The sequence below is a fragment of the Notechis scutatus genome, chromosome 1 (assembly GCF_049901735.1).
Source record: "Notechis scutatus isolate UNSWTSFEM ecotype Mainland chromosome 1, rNotScu1.2, whole genome shotgun sequence".
Taxonomy (NCBI): Eukaryota; Metazoa; Chordata; class Lepidosauria; order Squamata; family Elapidae; genus Notechis; species Notechis scutatus.
In genome coordinates this window covers 77,048,936-77,074,481 of record NC_142009.1, presented here as the reverse complement: position 1 = coordinate 77,074,481, position 25,546 = coordinate 77,048,936, and the positions used below count along the sequence as shown (strand labels likewise).

At 39.7% G+C, this 25,546-nt stretch overlaps 2 protein-coding genes and 1 long non-coding RNA gene across 7 annotated transcripts in view; 2 read left to right on the top strand and 1 right to left on the bottom strand.

Moving 5' to 3' along the window:
- LOC113417034 (sulfotransferase 6B1-like) overlaps nt 1-18,834 on the top strand; it is a 29,822-nt gene extending 10,988 nt beyond the window's left edge. For both annotated transcript variants that reach the window (XM_087968346.1, XM_087968343.1), the window contains exon 8: nt 18,650-18,834. The gene's annotated coding sequence lies outside the window, so the exon portion shown is untranslated. The remainder of the gene's footprint in view (nt 1-18,649) is intronic.
- LOC148132866 (uncharacterized) overlaps nt 1-25,546 on the bottom strand; it is a 107,702-nt gene that overhangs the window by 50,495 nt on the left and 31,661 nt on the right. The gene's annotated exons all lie outside the window — the stretch shown is intronic.
- LOC113413347 (sulfotransferase 6B1-like) lies at nt 10,936-18,834 on the top strand. Its single transcript, XM_087968350.1, has 7 exons — nt 10,936-11,244; nt 12,257-12,402; nt 13,624-13,713; nt 14,810-14,936; nt 17,050-17,144; nt 17,853-18,006; nt 18,405-18,834. The coding sequence occupies exons 1-7, from the start codon at nt 11,010-11,012 to the stop codon at nt 18,533-18,535; spliced, it is 978 nt and encodes a 325-aa protein (XP_087824476.1). The 5' UTR covers nt 10,936-11,009; the 3' UTR covers nt 18,536-18,834.

The window sequence follows — 25,546 nt, the reverse complement described above, 5'->3', positions numbered from 1 at the left end:
ATATTCTGCTAATGATGACATGTGGTGAGTTAGGATTGGGGTTTTCTTCAGTTCTGGTGCTGCTTGATTTTAACCTGCAATACATTGATGACAGTATCCTTTTGGGCCAACTTTGGGGGTTAGTAATGAGAGATTTTCAGAATTGTTAAGGATCACTCCACCCATGCTTGCTAAATGTAACCCAGGAGCATCACAAGTCCATTGAATATTTAAACTCAGTTATTCATTTACAGAGGCATGGGAAAATTATTATTAGAAAATGGAAGGAAATTAATGTTTCACCATTATAGAGAAACAAGAGGGTGATGTGAAAGATAGCAAAGAATGAGGAGAATGCTTATGCTTCAGGCAAAGGATAAGGTATACTAATTAAAGGGAGAGATAGCTGTTAAACACAACACCTTTGTGGCTAGACATGACCAGTTGTTTGGTTTTTTCCCCTCTCCATTTAATCATGTCCAATTCTTGGATAAGTACCTGCAGTTTTCTTGACTAGGATTTCCAGAAATGGTTTGCCATGGTCTCCTAATTAAGGCTGAGAGAAAGTGACTAGCCCAAACCTGATGCCTTAACAATTACACTAAACAGGCTCTTCACGTGTTTGAACCTATTAATAAAAGAGTGTTTCACACTTGGAAAGGGGCCAACCAAACCTAACGCTGTTGCTTACACGCCTAATAAACTCTGAATTATAGCCTCTGGTTGACCTGAACAAGAAATGAACCAAAGGGAAGACATTCCTCCAACTGAGAGAAAAGGGATTTTTGTTCTTTTTCTAACCGTTTACGACTTGCAGCACTTTTGCATCTACAACATGACATGACCAGCACTTTTGAAGCTGGTCATGTCATGTTGTAGTTGAAGAAAAACATAAATTTGAGTAATTTTTCCCCAGGCTTGTACCATTGTTTTGTTATTTATTTATTCAAGTTATATACTTACCTATCTCACTCTTATGTGTTTTTAGGTAGCTTATAATAAAACAAATAAAATACACAAAATACACAATGTAAGAAACAAAAATAAAAACATGCAGCAGCCAGGTATAATCTAATAAATCTTCCATACAACCATGGACATTTGCATTTCTGCTTAAAATAATAAACTATATGAATATCTTCAATACTGTAATTTTGGAAATGCCAATTACACATTTTCCAAACGTATGAAAATACATTAAAAAGTTGGTAAAATTCATTTTCTTTCTGTTTGGGTAGTATTGAAAAATGACTTTATCTGGTTCTTTAGGGTCTAAATGCGTTAATAAATTCTGTATTCTGTGTATATACCCCAAAAGAATTACATATAGCACATATTTATCTTATATATGAATAACTAGATATAGTAGACCACTTTATATACCTTAGCCAACAGATCTCAGTGGAAGGTGATACAATAAAGGAAATTGAATGGTGTGTTAAATTGGTTGGCAGGTATTCAGCAAGCTAAGCATAATTTTCATGAACAACTTTGCCCTTTGCTTGACAAGAAAAGTTTTTGATCAGTGTGAGCTACCTGCTCTAACATAGGCCGGTGAAACATGGACACTAACCTCGCAATCAATACAAAAGCTACAAATGGCGCAAAGAGCCATGGAAAGATACAAGCTCGGCATTACAAGACAAGATAGAAAGACTTGTATATGGATTAGAGAACAAATGAAAGTGTATGATATCTGTTGTGAATCAATAAAAGTAACTAAGCCTAAATGCAAAGCAGGTTTTGGAAGCCTGCACACTTGATTGGTCCTTAAACAACGAACAAGGATTGGTCCATAACAAGCCCCTGATTGGCCAAATTTAGGACACTTCTTATTGGTTATTAGTTGAACTTGATGCACTTATTATTGGTTAATAGGGTAGCAGCCAACCCTATAAAAGGGTTACTGCTGCCCATAGCCTTGCTCTGTTCTGTACTATTTACTGTTATTAAAGAGTTGAAGTCACTGGTCAGATGTCTGGTCTCCATTATTCTCCAAACTTAACACTGGCGACGAGGATGGGATATGGAGACCGAAGAGGTGACTGATCTACAGAGCAACCAACAGAGCACGTGGTCGAACACGCACTATCAACGGCAACATGGCCAGCGGTGCCGTACCACCCGCTCCATTCGACCCAGAAACCGAAGACTGGGAGTCGTACATGGATAGGTTCCAGATGTTTCTGGAGACCAACAATTTGAAAGACGCAACAACCAGCAAAAAAGAGCTATATTTCTAACCCACTGCGGCCCTACCGTGTTTAAAATGGCAAAATCACTTGCCAAGCCAGCCGAAGTAAAAGCGATGGACTGGGACGTCCTCGAGCCTTTGCTACGGGCCCACTACGCGCCCACCGTGCCAACCTTAGTCAGAAGACACGAATATTACCAGAGGGACCAGCGGAAAGGCAAAAGCCTTGCCAACTACATCGCAGACCTCCGCAACCTTGGAGGCCTCTGCGGATTCTCTGATTTAGAAGAAGCCCTCCGAGACCGCCTAGTTCTGGGCCTAGAAGACGGCACGATCCAGAGAAAAATCATGGCTAAGGGGACATCAGCCTCACCGATGCCCTTAAAGAAGCCACTGCAGCGGAGGCGACCAAAAGTCGGCAGCCCGAATGCGCCGCACCAGCGCACCGCTACGTCAACTCGCCAAAGATACCTCGCCTCGCTCAGAGAGACACCGGTATCGACTCACCACGAAGACCTAGAATCCCCATCAGAAAGCGATGAGGAAGAGGTCAACCGATTCCGAACGGAACGAGACCAGTTCACACAACACTCATCTCGACCTTGTGCAGGATGTGGGGCGAATCACCCACGATCCAGCTGCAAATTCCTCGACGCATTCTGCCGCGTTTGCGGAAAAGAGGTCACATCGCAAAGGTTTGCAGAAGCAAACAAAACTCCAACTCCAAACCCCGACAGGCCGAATGCCAGTCTTCAGAATTCTTCGGCACACCCAAACAAACTGAATTACCAATGGGGAAGCCACTCCTACAGAAACAAACCGCCCACCACTTCCACCAGGCGTGAAGAAACCAGGCGGGAAGAGACCCACCAGACAATTACCATAGGCCACGCTACATCCCTTGATGCCGGGAAAATCAGAGTAAAGGTCGCTATCGAAAACAAACCTTGTGTAATGGAGGTGGACTCAGGATCATCTCTCTCGATGGTGTCCTGGAAGACGCTTTAACAGCTCATCCCGACGATTCGCCGCCAAGACCTCAACCCTCAAAGGGTTATACTCAAAGATTACCAGGGTAACCGAATTCCCGTTGTCGGGTCCCGCCGATTCCAGGTCTCTTTCAAGGACCGCACCGTCGCACTGCCACTGACTGTCGTGGACCGTGACCGGCCTAGTCTTTTAGGCCTTCAATGGTTCAGACCGCTTGGAATCACTGTAGCCGAGTCCACCGTGCGAGAGCAACGATTGGGAGGAAGCCCTCGTGCAAGAATTCCAAGACGTTTTGCGAACGGACTAGGCAAGTACAAGGGGACCCCGATCTCATTTAACTTGAACCCTGAGGTAGCACCCATCCGCCTTAAGCCGCGTCGGGTGCCGTTAGCCTGAAACCTAAAATCGATGAACAACTCGATAAGCTAATAGAACAGGGCGTGCTGGAACCCACCGACCACGCCCAGTGGGAAACCCCAATAGTGACGCCTATCAAGCCTGATGGGTCACTGAGAATTTGCGGAGACTACCGGGCCACCTAAACCACGCACTTCAGCAAAGTGCGTATCCAGTGCCGGTAGTGCAACACCTGCTCCATTCCTGGGCGGCGGGAAAGTTTCGCTAAATTAGACCTAGCGCAGGCGTATCAACAATTGCCTGTAGATCCGGCCACCGCGGAGGCGCAAACTATCATCATGCATAGGGGCGCATTTAAATGCAACCGGGGTGAGCGTCGCTCAGGAATTTTCCAGAGCTTAATGGAAAGGCTGTTACAAGGAATAAGAGGGTCGTGCCGTATTTCGACGATGTACTCATCGCCGCCCTAACAGAGACATTCTAGAAAAAGCGACTCTGAGTGGTTTTACAAAGGTTCCAAAACGCAGGCCTCAAAGTTAAAAAAAATAAATGCCAGTTATGTACCGAAGGGTGGAGTTTTTGGGATACCTCCTGGACAGTCAAGGAATCCATCCCACTGAGGACAAATTAAAGGCAATTGAGGCCCCCACTCCAAGGAACAAGGCAGATCTACAGGCGTTCCTTGGACTTATCAATTTTTATAACGTCTTTTTACCCAATAAAGCAACGGTAGCTGAACCATTACATAGACTCTTAGACAAAAAGCAACGTGGGTTTGGGGACAACGTGAACAATACGCTTTCCAACAAGTAAAGAAATTGCTAACTTCTGATTCTGTACTTATGCAGTACAACGAGACTCTGCCGTTAACTATTACTTGTGACGCCTCACCTTTGGGGTTGGAGCAATCCTGGCCCACGTATTACCGAATGGAGCAGAAGCTCCCGTCGCGTTTTTTCACGAACTTTAGCTAAAGCTGAAAGAAATTATAGTCAGCTGGATAAAGAAGCTTTAGCTATTGTGGCTGCAGTTAAAAGATTTCATGAATATGTGTATGGGTGTGCATTTACAATAATTACTGATCATAAACCACTACTGGGGATTATTGCGGGTAATAAACTAACCCTGTATATATTGTCCCCCAGAATGACCCGCTGGTCTGAATTCTTGGCGGCGTACAACTACACCTTGCAACACCGCCCGGGGAAATCAATTCTCCACACTGATGCATTGAGCAGAACACCGCTTCCAGAATCGGTTGAAGATCCAGCCCCAACCATCACAACGTTGCAAATTGAGACTCTACACGCACCGCCATTGACGGCGAGAGACATTGCCCTCGAGACAAAACGAGATCCGGTCCTGTAACACATCCTACGCTGGGTTGAGCGTGGTTGGCCAACAGAACAACTATCACCTGAATGGGCGCCTTTTAAAGCCCGCCAAACCGAACTGTTTTCTCAAAAGGGCTGCATCTTGTGGGGCGATAGAGTCGTAATCCCGGGCAAACTGCAACAAACTGTTTTAGCGGTATTGCATGACGGACATCCGGGCATCGTGCGGATGAAAGCACTCGCACGGAGCTACGCCTGGTGGCTGGGAATCGACAGAATCGAGGCCTGGGTCGCTACTTGTCAACGTTGCCAAGACGTCAGCAACGCCCACCCTAAAGCAAGCCCAACCGAATGGGAAACTCCGAGGGGACCATGGTCCCGTATTCATATTGACTTTGCGGGTCCTACAAAAGGGCACACTTTCCTTATTACAGTCGACGCCTATTCAAATTGGCTCGAGATCCATCGAATGAACACAACTACAACAGACTCTGTTATCAACAAATTAAACAGGTTATTTGCCACACATGGTTTTCCGGACGTTCTCGTCTCGGATAACGGCCCACAGTTCACAGCATTACCATTTGAACAATATCTTGCTGACCGGGGCATCCGCCATGCGCTAACCTCACCCGCGCACCCTGCGGTGAACGGACGTTCAGAGTGCATGGTACAGTTTGTAAAAAAGACCCTCCACAAAATGGAATTCGGAAACATCGATGAGAAAATCAATCGAATTTTATTGTTGCAGCACATCACGCCCACAGCGTTACCAACAAAACGCCCGCCGAACTTCTTATGGGGCGGAAACTACGATCGCACCTCGACCGGCTCCACCCGCATACGCACCCGAAAAGCCTTCGGCTCCAGCAGCAAATGCCGGGAATTTAAGGTAGGCGATTTAATCTTTGCCAAAAACTTCTCCGGCGACCCTTTATGGATACCCGCAACCGTTACCGTCACAGGGCCTAAATCTTACCGCCTGCTAACAGACGATGGGAGGGTGTGGAACGCCACATAGACCAACTCCGTTCGAGATTACCACCCAGCGCCCATGGCTCCCGGGTTCACCAACTGAGGGGGAGGAAATATCGAGGAAATTGACTTCGATATGACGGATAGCAGGCCAACGGAAACCCTACGGCCCAGCGAAGTACCGGGAATTGAAGCGGGAGGGAGTTGACTTTTCCATGGGACTTGAACACGGGAAACCGAACTGCGAAACCCCGAAGAAACACTGATTGACGGAGACAACCACAACGAAAGCAGCACGGAATCACCGTGCAGTGAAACGGAACTTAATAGAGATCATCCAAACGCTCCACTGGAACCGGACTTTAGGACAAACCCGGTGGAGCCACGGAAATCATCCAGACAGACCAAACGGCCTGCCTATCTTGAAGATTTTGTTACAGCTCCCCTCAAACGGAACCCAAGGGGAGGGGTGTTGTGAATCAATAAAAGTAACTAAGCCTAAATGCAAAGCAGGTTTTGGAAGCCTGCACACTTGATTGGTCTTTAAACAACGAACAAGGATTGGTTCATAACAAGCCCCTGATTGGCCAAATTTAGGACACTTCTTATTGGTTATTAGTTGAACTTGATGCACTTATTATTGGTTAATAGGGTAGCAGCCAACCCTATAAAAGGGTTACTGCTGCCCATAGCCTTGCTCTGTTCTGTACTATTTACTGTTATTAAAGAGTTGAAGTCACTGGTCAGATGTCTGGTCTCCATTATTCTCCAAACTTAACAATATCCTCAAGAGAGTAAAAGAATTGAAATGGAAAAGGGCTGGTCACATAGCAAGAAGAACTGATGGCAGGTGGACCAAGGCAGTCATAGAATGGATCCCACTTGATAAAAAGCATCCACAAAAGACATAAGATGGATCAACGACATCAGCAAGTATTGCGGGACCAATTGGCAAAAGAAAGATCAGGACCATATTGGTTGGAAACATGCAGAAGCGGCTTTCACCCTTCGGTGGATAGGCAATGGCTAAAATGATGATGTTAGTATCAGGCAAGTACATCACATCGGTGATCTCACCAGCCAGAGTTGTTTCAAGATGACCAGCAAATAAATTTAATAAATAAAAGAAATAAATAAAATCTTCACCTAAGTATTCAAAATGAGACATTGTTAAAAAAATTCAGGTCAAATATTCTTAGCTTTGCTGTTTACAATACTTTATTTAAGATCTTGGGAAATGGTCTTGGAAAATACTTTAAAAAAAATACTGTTCTCCTAATTTGGTGATCTTATCTTTAATTCCAATTCAGTTCATTTCCAAATTTTATTTATGCATTAAATATCTATGCTGCTATCTCCCCTACAAGGTTATTCTGGGTGGCTACATTTCAACTTTCATATAGCAATATTTTAAAAATGAAATGTTTTTAGGTTTCTGGCTGAGCTCTCCCACATTTGGGATGAGTTCTTTGAAAATTTTATCACTGGAAAAGGTGTGCTTGGTTCTCCTTCTTATTAGAAAAAAAATAAACTTGCTTATGTTGGAAGAAATATCCTTCTTAGTTTCCAAATGGGGAAAAAGACACTGGAAACATGGAGGCTCCAAAGAAGAAGAAGGGCTGAGATGCTGAGAGACCCTTAATTTTATACCCTCTGTTAGGTCCCACCTTAGTGTTTCCTGTTCCTGTGTAAGAAATGTATCCCATTGGCTGTCAATCTCCCTGGGTCTTAGCTAACTTTGTAGGCTTTGTCTGGACCACATGACTTCACCTGAGTGCTGGCTGATGCAATCTTCCTAGGCCATGTGGTGAGATGGGTAGAGGGCTTTGTTATGTAGAATACTCTGGCCAGGCCTTAATGGCCTGCCCATTAACATCTGTCTGTCAAGAGAAGCAAGATCTCTTTGGACAAAGGGCTTGTTTCATTGTCTTTGAACACTGAAACTATTTCCATTGCTTCAGTACAAAGCGACTGTTGGAAGTTAAAACCTACCCCTCTCCTAGAAAAATGAAATATTTTGGGATATACTGAAAAGGAAGAATATTTCCCCTAAAAGAGAAGTAGAAACTCAGAGAGGCAGAAACTCAGCCCACCCACCACCCACCTTTGTTAATGGGCCATTAAGGCCTGGGATGTCTGTTCTACATAACAAAGATCTATCTCTTTCAGGCAGAGCCATTGAATTGCCCTTCATTGCACCACTCACCAAGTTTCAACCAAACTTAACACAGAGACAACCTACAAAGCTAGCTATGAGCTCTGACAGCAACCAATCAGAATACTCTTCCTGTGCCCCAAGAAGTTCAAAGCCCAGAGAGGGCATAAAACCAAGGGTTTCTCAGCATTTGTCCCCTTTTCTTTGCCCAAGAGCTCCAAGCCATGTGATTCTGTCCACCATTAAACCATCTTTCCAAACAGCCTCCATGTTTCCAGTGTCTTTTTCCGCACTTGGAACTGAACCCAGAAGGACATTTCTTCCAACACAACAATAGTTTCCAGGACTGGTTTGCCATTGTCTCCTATCTAAGGCTGAGAGAAAATAACTAGTCCAAACCTGATACTTTAACCATTACACTAAACTGGTTCTTCAGGTGTTTGTTACCCATCTTAAAAAACTGTTTCATGTTTGGAAAAGGACCCACCACACCTAACGCTATTGCTTTATGTGCCTAATAAATTTTTGAACTCAGTTTGACCTATTGGAAGAAATATCCTTCTGGGTTCAGTTCCAAGTGGGGAAAAAGACACTGGAAACATGGTGACTGCTTGGAAAGATTGTTTAATGGTGGACAGGATTACATGCCTTGGGTGAAGAAAAAAGAAGAGGCAAGATGTGAGAGACCCTTAGTTATATACCCTCTGGTGGGTTCCACCTTAGTGTTTCCTGTTCCTGTGTAAGAAATGTATCCCATTGGCTGTCAGACCCCCAGGGGCGGGGGTCTTAGCTAACTTTGTAGTGGTGAGATGTGGTGAGATGGGTAGAGGGCTTTGTTATGTAGAATACTCTGGCCCAGGCCTTAATTAACAAAGATGGGGGTGAGCTTCTGCTTCTGAGCTGAGTTTCTACTTCTCTTTTTAGGGGAAATATCCTGCTGGAGAACTGGAGACATAGCATATCCTAAAATATTTCATTTTCCTAGGAGAGGGGTGGGTTTTAACTTCCAACAGACCTGAACAAGAAATGAACCAAAATGAAACAAATCTTCCATACAACCAAAAGGTGGGTTTTAACCGATGGCCAGGGCCTCACAACTGGGCATAAATCCAAGTTTCCAAGGCTTTATGAATGGTGCCACAGCAAAAGAAAAAGAAAAAAAGCTTGTCCCTCTAGGTCTACTGTGGCTCCATCAGCCAATGCTTTGTAGACAACAGTACCTGAAGCATACTCATTCTTCCAGATCAGGTAGGACAGGTAGAAACACAAACAAATACAATTCTTATGTATGTATGGTACCATCAGTGTGTGAAATTAGGCATTTTATAGAATGCCTAAGAAATCTATACAACACCAAAAATTTCAGATAGTTATTAACGATAGTAACTATGATTTATGATCCATGTCCTATTACTTACTGTTTATATGTACACTGTGGGCTATGCAGCTTATGCATTCCATTCCATTCCACTCTATTTCCTAGGCATTTTATGAAATACCAAAAGGCAAACTGTATAAAGTGCTCACGCTAAAATGCCATTCTAGTGTTCCCTATTGAAACAAGTCTTTATTTTTTTCAGTAAGAAACTCCTGTACTTTATTTTGCATTTCTTCTTTCATTTTCGTATAGGCCTTTTCAATAAAGGGTGAGGCTTAACCCTAGCCCTTTTCATGACTGTCTTTTCATACTTTGCCTAAATAGTTCTTGTCATTCTGCACAATGCCTAGGTATTATACACAATGCCAAAGGAGCATATATAGCATTTTAAAATAACACAGACATTTCATATTTTGCCCCAAAATGTCACACGTTCTATAGATTTCCTAGACTTTCTACACAAGGCCAGCTTTTCATACCTCATCTTATATAATTTATTCAATTTTAATATTTCTTCAAGGCTTTCAAAATCATTATAAACAACCAGTATTAACTTGCCAAATTTTTATTCAACTTTGTCTCAAACGTAACAAAAATGGGTGGGTTATGGCAGTGGTGCTTGGACTAAGAAAATATACGAAAAAATGAGGGTTAAAATCCGTAGCAGAATATAGATAGCCCTCGACTTACAACAGTTTGTTTAGTGACCACTCAAAGTTACAATGGCATTGAAAAAAGTGAGTTAAAACTCTTTCTCATTCTTATGACCACTGTAGTATCCCCATAGTCACGTGATCAAAATTTGGATACTTGACAACCGATTCATACTTATAATGTTTCCAGGGATCGCCTTTTACAATTTTTTGACAAGCGAAGTCAATTAGGGAAGCCAGATTCACTTAACAAACATGTTACTAACTTAACTGCAACGATTTCACTTAACAAATGTGACAAGGTTGTAAAATGGGGCAAAGCTCACTTAAGAAATGACTCACTTAGCAACAGAAATTTTGGGTTCAGCAATAGAGTGGTCAATGCCTGGAATGTACTACCTGACTCTGTTGTTACATCCTCTAACCCCAATTCCTTTAACCTCAAACTAACCACTATTGACCTCACCCCATTCCTAAGAGGTCTGTAAGGGGCGTGCATAAGTGCACCATCGTGCCTCCCGTCCCTGTCCTATTGTCCCCATTTATTCGTACCTATTTCCTGTATTCTTACTCATGTTTATACTTATATCGATCATCTTGTAAGCGATTGACAAGCAAAATAAATAAATAAATAAATAAAAATAGGGACTATAAGTCTGTATCCTAGCTTTCCAATGGCTAATTACTGCCACCACATTTGGTCTGAGAAAGAGTTGCTCCATGCTGTCCAGCAAGTGTTTCATGAATACAGGAACTCTATCTCCATTTTCAGAGAAGGTTGCCTCATGTCAACTATCCCCTTAAGAATATTTTTCTCTCTTAACATGTTATCCTGTTCAATCCAAGGTGGCACAAGTTCATTGGAAAATGTTTTACAGGAGGAAGGGTTGAATGAACTTTCTTCATAGATTTATTCCATGATAGTTAATTAGTAACAAGACGTGTTCTTTGTCATGTGAGAGTTGATTTCTCTGTAAATATATTAGCTTCACTTATGAAGCCAACTGAATCTCTAAGCTACCCATCTGTGATAATGACTCAACAACAGCTAAGCAAGGCTCTGGATGAAAGGTTGGAAGAAAATGAAAAGAAGGCATTTTCGGAAAGGACATTTATGTATGATGGGGTGTTATATCCTACTATAGTTTGTTGCCCAGAAATCCTGAAAAGGATTCATACTTTTAGAGCTCGGGAAGATGATATCATACTAGTGTCATACCCCAAAACAGGTAAGCACCACAGTTTTGCAAGGAATGCTTTTGTCTCTGTACACATAGAATATAGAATCATAGGGTAGGAAGGAACCTTGGAGATCTTTTAGTCCAGCCCTCTTCTCAAGGCAGGAGAACTTATACCATCCTGGTCAAATGTATGCATGTTTGATAGGTTCTTTAGAGTTTTTAACAAAATTTCTGTTAAATGAAAACTAGCAGATGTCAAAACATTAGACATTTTATTGTGATGGGGTTAAATAAGTCCTCACTGATTACTACTATGGCTAAGGTGACCTTCTTGACCTTCCGTGTGTTTCCAGAAATACCGGGGTCATACAATGACATTGGAATTTCTGCTTAAAATAATCAACTATATCAACCTTCAATACTGTAATTCTGAAAATGTCAGTTACATATTTTCCAAATCAATCCATGCGATGTATGAAAAGACATGAACAAAAATTGTAAAATTAATTTTCCTATTGTTTGTGTAATATTGAAAAATGATTATATCAGGTTCTGGGCAGGCGAAAAAACTGGTGTGTTGATAAATTCTGTATTCTGTGGACATAACCCAAAAGAATTACATATACAGTAGCACATATCTAGTCAAACCGGATAGATTTAATTATTCAAGGTTGCAAGGACTTTGATTTTGAAACCGTGAATATTTCATGCAATGTAGATTATAATACAGCTCTATCAGACAGTTTTATATGTTTCTGTATTTTTATTTTAAAAAGAAGACAGTTGAGAGTTGCCATTTTTAGTAACAATGCTTAATGACGAGTTAATACTAAGTTCCTACTCAACAAGTCTATGTATCTAAAGTTAATGTGCATGCAACAAACCACAGAGTTGCACCCTCCTCTTATTCTTTTTGAAGTTGCATGTCCAGTCAATGTTATTCCTGCATGTTCTCAATCTGTGTTTATAGTTTTAATTCTGATATCATTGAAATGATCTACAGTCAGGAATGAATATGTCTTTTTATATATTAACTGATAGCATTTCTTCATTTCTTCAGGTTCAAACTGGGTTCAGCAGATCTTAATGCAGCTGGAAGTTGCCTCTGGAAAATATGAGGAAGACGAACAGAAACAAAGGCTGCAAAAACTGATAGAATTATCACGATTTCTTTTTCTTGAATTTGGAGAACCAGAAAAATTTGAGGTTAGAAACTGCTAGAAATTGCTGTTAGAAATAGTCAGTAGCTTCTATCAAGTGGCAGGAATGTCACATGAAAGATTTAAAAACTGACGTGGGACAGAGCAGCTCTGTTTTAACAAAGTAAAATTCACTCATTAGAAAAGGGGGAAAAAAGCTAGGTAGGTGCAGGAGAAAAATATGGATTTGTGTGTGAGGCTCTGTGTTTGGTTTAATCAGCTCACTGCAAAAATGTGTTGTAGCTCTTTGGAGCTCTACTAAAAACAAAGCAGATTTTGGTAGTCTGAACTCTGCCCTTAAATATCATAACATTAATCTATGAGAAATAAGCTAAAGTAGGAGCAGGCATCCTTTTTGGAAGTAAGAGCTGCACTTATCTCAATGTGTATGTTTGATGGGACATGGTGATACTTTCACAGACAGAGGTCACAAAGGAGCTACTGTCTGACATCAAGGCCCAAGTCAGCGGAGACAACATTTTTACTTTGTTTTTTTAGATGAATAAATTCTATCCCAAAGTTTAACCGACCTTATTTAGTGTAATTTCCATTGGAATGGGGAATGAAATTTCATCTTTGATTTTTGATAATATGCTACTACGTATCAGTGATAAATATATATCCTCACTTAAGAGAGCACATATACAGGCTGCATGAAGACAAACAAGTAAAAAGTTAGGGCTTGAATTGAAGATTCAGAGATTTCAGCTTGTCCGTATTTTAAAATATTTTCTGTAGCTTTGTATTTTATCAGGAATTCTTAGTTCAGTTCATGCCCACTTTCACAGAGAATTGTAGGGGAAAAAATCCAGTCAAATAACTTAAAAGAATCTCACTAGAGAATACATTCCCTTGGGAACAGCAAGGATTCTGAGGGGATTGGACTTGTGCTGTTTTTTCTAGAACACAAATGTCAAACTCACAGTGTCACATTGCCGTCATGTGATGTTTCGTGGTATTTTTCCATTCACGAAGCTGGGGTGGGCGTGGCCTTCATGCGACGCATCCAGCCCGCAGGTCGCCAGTTTAACATCCCTGCTCTAGAACAATGACTCCAAACTCGGGCCCCTCTTTGAACCTTCCTCCAGTCCACCACAGCAGTTTATGATGACAAAGTTCAGTAGGACTCATTTTGTTGAAATGAGCTTTGATATCCCTAATTTATATTTGTGTATCATTTTCTTTGCATGAATGATGTTAACTTCCTTTGATTTAAACATTATTAAAGAGGATGGAAAAACTGCCTTCCAGAAGAGTTATAAAAACACACCTCATCCCTCAAAAGTTGCCCAAGTCTGTTTTTGAACAAAAGGCAAAAGTAAGTACCTTAATTTTCTCGATTTCAATTTTATATATCATTAGTACATATATCATCTATCAATGAGATGTTGTCAAATAAATTTACACAGTAAAATAGGACAACATGCCCAGGATCATGTCAAATTTTCATGACCTGAGCAGGCCTGGATTTTACCTATGAGCAACTGTACTTTAATCAGAAGAAAAATTGAAAGCTTTCTTTTTCTGGTTTTCAAGCAAGCAAGTTAGGTGCATCATTGGAAAGTTGGAGACTTATTGCCACTGGATCAGTGGTGGGATTCAAAATTTGTTACTACTGGCTCTGTGGGTGTGCCTTGGTGGGTGTAGCATGGCTTGGTGGGCATGGTAGGGGAAGGATACTGTAAAATCTCCATTCCCTCCCCACTCTGGGGGAAGGTTACTGCAAAATCCCATTCCCTCCCCAACCCACTAACCTGCTTTCCAGCTCCATTCTCCTGTGCAGGGCAACAAAAGAAGACCCAGCCGAACAGCTGGGACTCAGGAGGCAGAGAATAGATGGGAGTGGGGCCAGTCAGAGGTGGTTCTCCAAGCTACCCAAAATTTCCACTACCAGTTCTCCAGAACTGGTCAGAACTTGCTGAATACCACCTCTGTACTGGATGTCATTATTTAGTGTTATGTTAGTATCAGGCAAGTTCATCACATCAGTGATCACCATCCAGAATTGTTTCAAGATGAGATGACTTGCAAATAAATTCAAGCAATAAACAAAATAAATAAAATCTTCACTTAAATATTCAAACTGAGTCATTGTTAAAAATTTCAAGTCAAAGATTCTGAGCTTTGCTGCTTACAATAGTTTATTTAGAATCTTGGAAAATGGTCTTGGAAAAACTCTTTAAAAATTACTGTTCTCCTAATCTGGTGATTTTATCTGTAATCCCCATTCAATTCATTTTCTTGTTTGTTTGTTTATTATTTTCTATTCCACCCATCTCCCCTACAAGGTGACTCTAGGTAGCTACATTTAAACTTTCATACTGCAATTTTTTAAAAATGGAATGTTTTCAGGTTTCTGGCTCTGGTCTTCTAGATTTTATATTTACATGTCCATATATGATTTTGCCTTAAAGATACTGGCTTTGTTACGGAATCCAAAGGACACAGCTGTATCTTACTTCCATTTTTCCAAAGGCCTCAAATTGATTTCTGACCAGGAAACCTGGGATGAGTACTTTGAAGCTTTTATCACTGGAAAGGGTATGCTTGGTTCTCTTTCTTCATTGGAAACAAAATAAATTATGATTCAAATAAAGTGGGGAGAGAGCCCTTGGCCTTACTTTTGATCTCCTGTACCCTCCATCTGTCTGGGGAGGAGAAGCAAGATCTCTTCCAACAAAGGGCTCTTTTGTTCTGTTTGTCTTTCGATACTGAAACTTATTTCCATTGCTTCAGGATAAAGCAATAGTTCCATGTTTCATTTCATACTCCAGAGTTCATATAACAGACTTAAACCTGGATTAACTGCACATTAGCTTAATATTTGTTATGCCATGCTATGAACTCTTCCATCTGGCTGTGGTTGACTACACTTGAAATGACATATTGTCATACATCATAAACAAAAATTGGAATTAGGTACTCTGAATGAATGGAAAACCATTCACTTTTGGTAAACATGTCACTTTTGGTAAACAGTTGAGGCAATCTAATGAACAGTCATTATTAATAAACAGGGGCTTCAGTGACTTGGAAGCTGTCAAAAATGTCAAGAGAATGGATGTAACTATGCAATAAAATCCTGTGTCTTTTAAAAATGTGTTGTATGTATAAAAAAGAAAAAGCAAGGTTTTGACTGAGTGGTCATAAGTTTATGATTCTTCCTATAGATGCCCCCTGTTAATCAAGCAACCCAACAATTTTTTATTATTATTATTATTATTATTATTATTATTATTATTATTATTATTATTATTATTATTAATAATAATAATAATAATAATACCACCTATATTTGAAAAGTCATGGGAAAATAAAGTGGAAAAAGTTGTCGAAAATGAGACGGTGAAGATCTTGTGGGACTTTTGAACATAGACAGATTGCCATTTGGAACACAACACAGGGGTGGGATATGAAAGGGTTAACTACCGGAGCCGTGCGCCTGTAAATTGTCATAAATCATCATTAGCACGTCATCAGCACGCTGCCTGCTGATGAAGATGAGAAGCAGCCTTTGAAACAGCCCTCTTTTCTTGTTTTTTTAACTGCAGCTGTGCCTCATTCGGCAGCTGAAGTTGAAAAATCAGGAAATAAAGATCAGGTAAGAGCCCGGGTGGACAGATGAGCAAAAACATCAGCAGACATAGAACCGGTTCTATGTCTGCTGCTCTTTAGAGCTACCAGTTCTACAGAGGTGGACAAAACTGGTAGAAACCCACCCCTGACACAACACGCCAGATATCATGGTTGTTGAGGGCCAAAGCGTACAATTTATTGATATTGCTGTACTAGGCACCAGAGTTGAAGAAAAAGAACTGGGAAAAATCACAAAATATCGCGACCTGGCCATCAAAACTACACGGTTATGGATGAAACATGTAACAGTGATACCCATTGTCATTTGGTACCATGTCCAATAATTTTACAAAACACATCAAGAAATTGCAGCTTCCTGCAATAACACCAGCGGAACTGCAAAAAAACTGTGCTACTTGGAACAGTGTACATTTTAAGAAGATACTTGGTTGATACCTAGGACGCTGGCAGCAACCCATATCAACCATTAGCATCACTCACTGGTATTTGTGATACATTTTTAAATGTTCAGTTGACTAAGTTTCATGTTTAAGGAATAAAAGAGACAGTGACCAATAATGGTGACCAATAATTTACATCACATAGAGTATTCAATGTTTGTTAATAATCAGAACAAAATCTTAAATAGAAAGGGTACAATAAGAGATCACATTGGAATCAATCTAAAACATTAATGGGAAGAATATAGACCACCCTGTCCTTGAATAGCTGGGTGGATATTAACATTTGAACCACTATAAGTCCATGTATTTGCCATACGCTAAATAAATAATAAATTGAAATAATGAATAGGTGTTGGCCAATTATATTTCTGTAATATTATTTAAAGCAGACTTTCCACATGTCTGATGTTAAAGCGGTAATTCTGAATTTCTCCTGGAAGAAATATTCAGAGAAGGGTTTTGTTCCATTATTCCAAACTTTGCCTTATAAGCTTCACACCATTGTTTTTTTGTTTACTTTGTGGGTTTGTGGGGCTAAACAGCAATATATATACTCATTTTCATTCACTCTGTTATGGATAAGTAATCAATATGTTCTGCTTAATTCCTCTCAGTGGTCTATGGATCTTATTTTGATTATATTGTTGAATGGAACAAGTATCTTGATGATAGCAATATATTTTTTATTACCTATGAGGAGATAAAAGAGGTAAGTGAGGGCTCCTTGGTGCTCTGTGAGCTTGCTTGTTTTCTTGCAGACATTTCATTACCGAAACTAGGTAACATTATCAGTGCTAGTAAGGAATGCTGTTTGTTGTCAATTTATATTCTGGTGGCTTTCCTGTCAGTGTTGGTGGGGTGGTCTTAGACATTCTTTGATTAGGCTGTTTGCTGTTGACTTCTTTGGCTGTTTCTTGATTGGGGTATTGCTTACTTCATTGTTGGTAAAAGAGGTAAGTTTTTATTAATAAAGATTTAGATGTAATTTAAGAATATAATTATTTTTGGCCAACTACTATGTGGTAATGAACAACTGATTAGGAAATAAAAATAGGAAATATAACTCAAGGTTTCTGCTTGGTTGCTTTTTTCTAAGCAATTGGTAAATTTATCAGAAAAAAATTCTTTTTAAAATCAACCTCTGGATCAGTTGATCTACTCCTGCTAACACTTCAGTGAAATCAATCAACCTTTATTGTCAGAGTACAACATATGTACAATGAGATTGGCTGAAAGAATGGAAGAATGAAGACTGTGCTTTGTTTCACTTGTTTATTTTTTCTAATTCACACAAGTCCAACTTGCAATTATAGAAATTTTTGTGTGGTACCCAGATCTAGACTTGGAATAGAGATATTTGAAATGTTTCCAGGGAAGCCTTATTAATTTACATTATATATATTTTTGGGTTATTCAGAATCCAGCCTCATCACTGAAAAAAATAGCCAAATTCTTTGATCTTTCTGTGACCGAAGAAAAGATTGAGAGCATTGTAAAGGAAACACATTTTGAAAGCATGAAAAATAGTGCAGGAACCCTTGGAAAAATGGGACAAATACTTTTCCGCAAAGGTAACATGTAACTTTTTAATAATTTTGCCAAAAAGGCTTAGCAATCCTGTGTAACCTAGGGGCTTCATGGTATGCAAGGTTTCAGCTGAAATAGTTAAGCGAACCTTTTTTGAGGGATAAGGCAGTGGGGGAGAGATTTATTCCAAATCTGAGAAATAGAACATTTCCTAAGCATGCATAAAATATCTTTGTTAAAATTAACATTTCATGAATCGTATGAAGTGGACACCACTTCCTGAAAATGGAAGTCCCATGGAAGTGTCTTTATTGTGTGATAAAACCTTCTGTTGCTTTTAGAGGAGCTTTGAAGAATAGTTATTCTTTGGGTTAACTGAAAGACTTTCTCTTTCCTTACCCTCCACCAACTACTCTAATTGGGCTTTTTTTCTTTTCTTTAGGCATAGTAGGTGATTGGACATCTGTCTTCTCAGAAAGCCAGAATGAAAAAATGGACAGAAAATTTGAGGAGACTGTAGCAAAAACTAAGCTTGGAATGAAGCTGAAGTATGATGTGTACTGCAAAAACTGAAGAGATCATCAGTGCTACAAACATCTCGTGTTCTGATTCTCTACGTGAGAGTAAACATACTTAAGTTGTTCAAGAAGAATTGGTAGTGCCTTCCTCAGTCTCCAGATATGGCAGATGTCATTTCCGATAACCTTAACACGGTTATTGGTTGTGTTATATGACGAGTCAAAGATAATAGCAGCTAAAGTCCAACAATCTGGTAGGGGAGTCCAACCATTCACTCTTTTCTCTTCTTTTGGATATTAACATTAAGTGGAAGAACTTTTCCAGAATTAATAAAAACCTAGACTTATCAGTAAGATGGACTCTCTTATTCTGTACAACATTTGTTGATAATTGTTAAAAGATTAAAATGGCTAAGAGGCTTCTTTTATCCCCAAAATAGCATTCCTTCTAAATGTTAGTTTGCTTTAATACAGTAATTCACCCCAAAACTCAAAATCCAAGAGAGATAATTTATTGGTTCTAACTCAGGGGTTCTGAACTTGTGGGCTGCAGCCCACTTCCGTTCACACATGCGCATGCAGGCATAAAGGTGCATGCTCTCCCCCATCCTCTGGGCCACCAACCCAGAAAGGTTGGGGAACTCTATTCTAACTTATACCAAATGTCCTCTTTTGTTTGATCACTAGCACAAACAAGCTGTACAGTCAAGGCTTTCCACAGAGGAGGCGAAGGTGAAAACAGTGTTGTCCTGTCCCAATGAAGAAATGCACTCTCTTATTCTGTACAAAATTTGTTGAGCAATTGTTGAAAGACTAAAAAGACTTAAGAGGCTTTTATTATCCCCATAATAAAATTCCTTATACATTTTAGTTTGCTTTAATACAGTAGTTCATCCCAAAATTCAAAATCCCATCAGAGATAGCTTCTTGGTTCAAAACTTTTATCAAATGTCCTTTCTGTAGTGATCACTAACCAGAGGTGGTATTCAGCAGGTTCTGACCAGCAGGTTCTGATCACTATCAGAGAACCAGTAGTGGAAATTTTGAGTAGTTCAGAGAACTGGCAAATACTACCTCTGACTGGAGATTTTACAGTATCCTTCCCCTGCCACACCTACCAAGCCACGTCCACAGAACCGGTAGTCAAAAAAATTGAATCCCCCACTGTCACTAACGCAAAGAAACTGTATGGTTAGGGCTGTCTGAAGAGGAGGCAAAGAGTATTGCACTGTCATGACAAAAATCCCATCTTTTATATTTGTGATATCATTAGCCATACAGATGAAAGAGATCCAACTTGTGATGCCTATTACAATGCTGCTTCCTTCATTTGGACAAAACTCTACACTTGCCCTGGCAAACTACAGACACCTTGTGTATAATGGCCCTGTAGGTGTTTATTTACTGTAATTTTCAACTAGGCTTGGGTCTCCCTTTTTGAAGATAGGGATGACTGTGGCTTGTAACCATAGGTTGGGCAAGGAGCTGGTCCTGAAAGATTTTTCAAAAATTATGCTTAGAGGTTTGGCTATGGCAGTGGATAGCTTTCTTAAGAAGTAGGCACATATTCCATCCGGTCCAATAGATAGAGATGGTTTTAGGTTGCGTAGTGCTTTTTCAACGTTGTCTACTGTAAAATCGATATGTATTAGATCATTGTTGTTGTCTGTGGTACGGCTAGGAAACATTGGGCATGATCCATTACTGTTTACAAACACTGAGCCGAAGAATGTGTTAAAGATGTTGGCTTTAATGGTGTCGTCGCTGCAGTCTTTACCATCAGGTCCTATCAAGGGAGGGATGGACCTTGAGTCTTTTAGTTTGTTGTTTACAAAATTGTAAAAAGCACGGGTGGAATTGGTGCTTAGAAGGTTTTCCTCTTGTTTAATGTGGTAATTGGTGCATTCGGTCTTTATCTGGTGGCATAAATTTTTGTATCGGTTTTTGAAATTGGCAATTTTAAAAGGAAATAACTATGTGTTATTTGGTTATTGTTATGTGAAAGCCAGATAAAATACCAATGTCTATCAGCAAACTTTCTCCACTTAACTAGTGATTTAATCAGCCAATTCCTTTGAGATCGACCCCATAGGGCTAACTTTCAGATAGAAGCGTGTAGGAATGCAGGCTTATAGTACAATCATATCCACAGATCAATACCTCATGAAGTCCTTATTCCCCTCTGTTCTCCAGTGATGGAATCACACCTGGAGTATTGGACATAGTTCTGATATGACACTTTCAGAAGTTTAATAGGTTAGAAGAGTTTCAGATGATAAAGGGACTTGAGGACATGCCTTATGAAGGCAGGCTGAAGAATCCTTGAATATTTAGTTGGGACAAAAGAAACTGAAGTCATATGGTTTTCTTAAAGTCCCATTGTTGGCTTATGCATAATATTATTTTTTGAGCTGTGTAAATGCTTCTTTAACATTCATTTTGCTCAGCGCCATTCTGCATAAAGTGATAAGCAAAGCAGACAGCAGATGTCACCCTTTTATAGTATATATAGTTTGTGTAATTTCAGGAAGAATGAAAGCTGAGTAGGACACCATTTGAATTTCTGATATCAACAAACAGAAATTAGGAAGAAGAGGTAACTGGGTGAAGTCTTTAAGTTTGTATTAGTTGACTCAGGTGAGTTGAAGAAGGTCCAATTGAAGGAAATGTATTGTTAATACAGGCTAATTTGCTAATCATTACTCATTAGCCCTCATTGACAGTAAAATTTGTGGTATTTAAAAATTTACTTCTGCAATGATTATTATAGGTATCCCTTCATAGGACTGATAGAGGTAAAAGAACTCATTATACATTTGAAAACCAGCTTTATTATTTCTATTTGCTATTTTCAATTTATGTTCAGGGGCCATCTGTGAATTAAATGATAGAAAAAACAAATCATATCCATATTAGTTCCTCCAGAGATATTGGAGTTCTAACTTCACCCACTGTGAAAACCCCTATGGGATTTATCATCTCAAAGAAATTGGCTAAATCACTAGTTTAATGGAGATAGTTTGCTGGTGGACATTTACTTTACCTGGCTTTCACATAAGAACTTTAGCAATTTAGAAAAGGTATAGAAAAATGTCCAGGCTTATGGGTACCCAGGCTACATGCAATTTATATACAACTCAGTTTTGCCACATGCAGGCCAAAGGATACATCAAACTCAGTTTATTCGAAGCATGCTCATACTACAACATTCATGCTGGTATCTCTACTGTAGAAACTACCTTGCAAGCCAAACTACTGGTGGCCTTATGCCACCAACTATAACTTATGCAATGTATACCTATATATATGAATATATACTGAGTATATATTCAGATGGTTTGAAAATAGTCTATACACATTAGCAGGTAGAAGTGTGTTAAAGTTATTTGCATTCTTTAAAGGAGCTGAAATAGAGAAAATCCCCAGCCATCACCACTTCTCTTCTAGTGGTGTTGTGTGTTTGTGCATTTTTGTGTGTTTTAACAGACCTCCCACAGAAAGATTCTTTGTTTCAAAGCATGCCACCCACATTAGGAATTTTTGGCACATGCTGTGAATATATGAATATAATCAGGCAGCTGCTTTTAATTTTGGCATTCCCTACCACAAAGTCTCCAACACCATCTTTAGTCCTAAAACAGATTTCAGTCAAGCAACATTAAGGAGCCAGGAATTTGGCTGTACCACCTAAGCATGTCCTTGCACGGATATACATAAAAAGCCATATGGGTAGAATGAGAGTCATTGGAAATTGTACCAATGGGGATTCCTACAGATCGTTCTGCTTCCTGTGCTCTGCCTTATTGTCCTTCTCTTTCTAAAGCAAAAGTCTCCAACCTTGGCAACTTTAAACCTGGTGGACTTCATTTCTCATAATTCCCCAATTCTAGGAGTTGAAGTCCGTCAGGCTTAAAGTTGCCATGGTTGGAGACTTCTGTTCTAAAGGATCAGACCAAGTGGTATTAAAGAGGGCAAAGGTGAAATCATTGCTGTGGGTCTAACTTAGCACTGGGAGATGTTCATCTGATTTTTTAACTTAGAAAAAGAATGTCTTTATTAGGGTTTTTTTTCCCCTAAAAATTTCTCTTGCACTTTTTTTTCCTGCAAAGGAGTAGAAAATTTTGATGAAATAATCGTAAGTATGAGATTTTCACTTTCTTATATGCACAGACATCAGTAATTATGTAACCGTTACCATGGAATAGTTACCCTACAGTCATCTCACACTAAGAGGGTGAATAATCTTCCTGGTTTGCTGTATCTCATTTCAGCCCCAACACAGAACAGCTGGAGAGGGCCTTCCTCATAAACCTTGGGGAAACCAGAAAGGATGAAGTCAGGGAAAGTGATCAAGAAAGAGCAGCTTGTTCTGTCATTCTACAACTAATGTCAAAAGCACCACCTAAATAAAATCCAAAAGAAATTCTAAACCATGCTGTAGATGAGATAGAAAATTTAAATTTTCCTCCCTGGGGAAGATATCTTTGGGAAAATGGGAAGGCAGATTGTAATATGGTTTTCGACTTTAGAAATCAAACATTGGGTGGAGACACTTTCTAAGCAAAGGCATACAATATGATGAATAGATTCATATGTCTATGAAGGGCTACAGTTATTGCTGTATTAAGAAACATTTATGAGCTCATATCGGATTTTCTTCAACCTTGCTGTCATCCCTTTGAAGAGGAATGACCAGTTTTTTTGGCAAGGTCCTTATTTGTGCTGTATTGCACAAAGAAGCAGTCTTTTTAACTTTCCCTCAAGAAATGCTGTTCTCTGCAATTTTCCTCAAGGAGAAAAACCAGTAACTGGGGAAATACATTTAGATTTGAACAGATAGCCAAAGCTGAATAATGGCTACATTCCAAACCTAGGGGATAAATCACATATTTCTAGATGTGTGGTATTTTCCCCCCTTTAACCATACACACAGAAAATCTCTTTCCATATTTATACTGAAATACTCTGTCAAAGAAACAAATTGAGTAAAGAGAAATTCCACTGCTCACAACTCCACTGATATATTGTATTTACCTGCTACAGATGATCTGAGCTCTGCCTATTCTGCATCTTTTTTAAATTTAAAAAAAAACATTTTGTACTGAAATAACCTTATTATATAGCAACTGAATTTTAGGGCTGCAGTGCAAAACAAATGCAACTGGGATGTTATTTCAGACACTTTTTTTAAAAAAATGTCTTTTTTTTGTTATATAGATTATCATTAAAATTATTAAATGAATAGTTCAATAAATATTGAGGAACAAAAGGCAGAGAAAACTTTCAGATGGAGTTGGGAGATATTTTCTCCTCTAGATTCTCTAGCCAGCGTACAAACATTAATTTCCATAAAAGAAATTTTGTACATTGTTTAGAGTAGAATATGAAGATTAAGTTCCATTCCTATTCCACCCTTTTCTCCACAAAGAAATGATGCAAAGGTTGTTTCTGTGATTGAAAGAAGGTAAGAATATTTTTTTCACATTATGTAGTATGGACTGTAAGAGCAGGTTGGATTTACTCTGCCAACTTTAAAGGTTTGAATGGGATTTAAATCATGACTTACCAATATAAGATAAGCTTGAGTATCACAGTCTTGACCTACTATGTATTTTCCACAAAGTGCTTACAAATTAGAATTACAAAATGAGCCAATTCAGATATACATTTCAGTCTAATAATGCATGATATATTAGACAACCCAAACCTACTTTCCTGCCTATTTGCCACTTCTATTGTGTTTCATTGATTTAAAGAGTTCCTTTCATATCCAAATGAGAAAATGTGGTTAAATTTCAATGTATATAAAAAGTTACAGAACCAGAAAAACACGGATAGTTTTACAGGTAGTTAATTGACCTATGATCACAATTGAAGCCAACATTTCTATTGCTAAGCAAGACAAGTTAAGTGAGTTTTGCCCCATTTTACAGCCTGCCACAGTTGTTAATTGAACCATCGCACTACTTGTCAAATTAGTAACATAGTTAGTAACATTGTGGTGAATGTGGCTTCCCCATTGTCTTTGCTGGTCAGAAAAGGTGATCTCATGATCCCAGGACACTTGCAACTGTCATAAATACAGGCCAATTGCCAAGAGTCTGAATTTTGATCACATCAGGGTAGCATTTGTTTAATCTTGGCTAACTCTGAAAATCTAAACAGAATTCAATTGGTCCCAAAGACGTTCTTTCCCCCCTCCCAAAAGACAACTGGACCTTTTTAGTTTTTTTTTTTTAATGTTAAACTTCTCATCCAAGACACTTTTTCAATAGGAGTAAAAAACCAGAGGATTCAATAGGATTCTGCTTGAATGGAAGACCGCTAGGAAATCCCAAGAAAGCAATGGAAAATAATCTCCATAATGTTGTCCCCCACAAAATCTTATCCATTTGTCCCTGAACTGACTTGGACTTGAGTTTTTACTTTTGATAGCATCTGCCAGTAGCTATAGATCAGTCGAAGCTGTAAGCTGTAAGCTGTAAGCCACTATAAATCATTAGCGGGGAAATAACCTACTGTGGAACGGCGTAACGTGGAGCTATATGGATTTGAACTTGGTTTGTGCGCACACTGCACATCGCGCACCTGTTTAAAGCTGACGCTCCGACTAGCGTTTCCCTTCGCCTGTCGCTAGAGGGCGAGCGCTCCGTTCCTCAAACGGTCTGTCGGTCGGGCAAAGTTTTCTGTCGGCCCAGGTGCGTGCCCCACCGCAGGTGTTTTGGATTAAGGAGCAATCAAACGCGGGCCCGGTTTGCAGTTCTCTCCCCCCCCCCCGTTTCCCCTCCCCTCCCCTTCCGCGGGTGGGTCGTTCTCTTTGTAGGGCGTCTTGAAAGAGGTCTTTCCCTCTCTTCTAGCTCCACTGAAGCCAGATGGTACCTCTCAAGGTGAAGAAATGAGGCTTTCTTCAGGAGTAGGATAAGAAGCTCTTGTGCTTTGCGGGGAGGGGAGTTAAAAATAGGGCGACCACACCTGAGGGAAAAATTGCGGACGAGCACGAGACGGTGGCGAAGAAGCCTTAAAGAATATTTGCAGCAGTGTTACCCTGTGGTGGTCGTCAGAATGG

Excerpts from the sequence above, each read along its gene's own strand:
- LOC113413347 (XM_087968350.1), top strand. The coding sequence starts at position 11,010 with ATGAAGCCAACTGAATCTCTAAGCTACCCATCTGTGATAATGACTCAA. Across the intron at positions 17,145-17,852 it reads CCTATGAGGAGATAAAAGAG|AATCCAGCCTCATCACTGAA; the intron begins GTAAGTGAGGGC and ends TGGGTTATTCAG. Across the intron at positions 18,007-18,404 it reads ACAAATACTTTTCCGCAAAG|GCATAGTAGGTGATTGGACA; the intron begins GTAACATGTAAC and ends TCTTTTCTTTAG.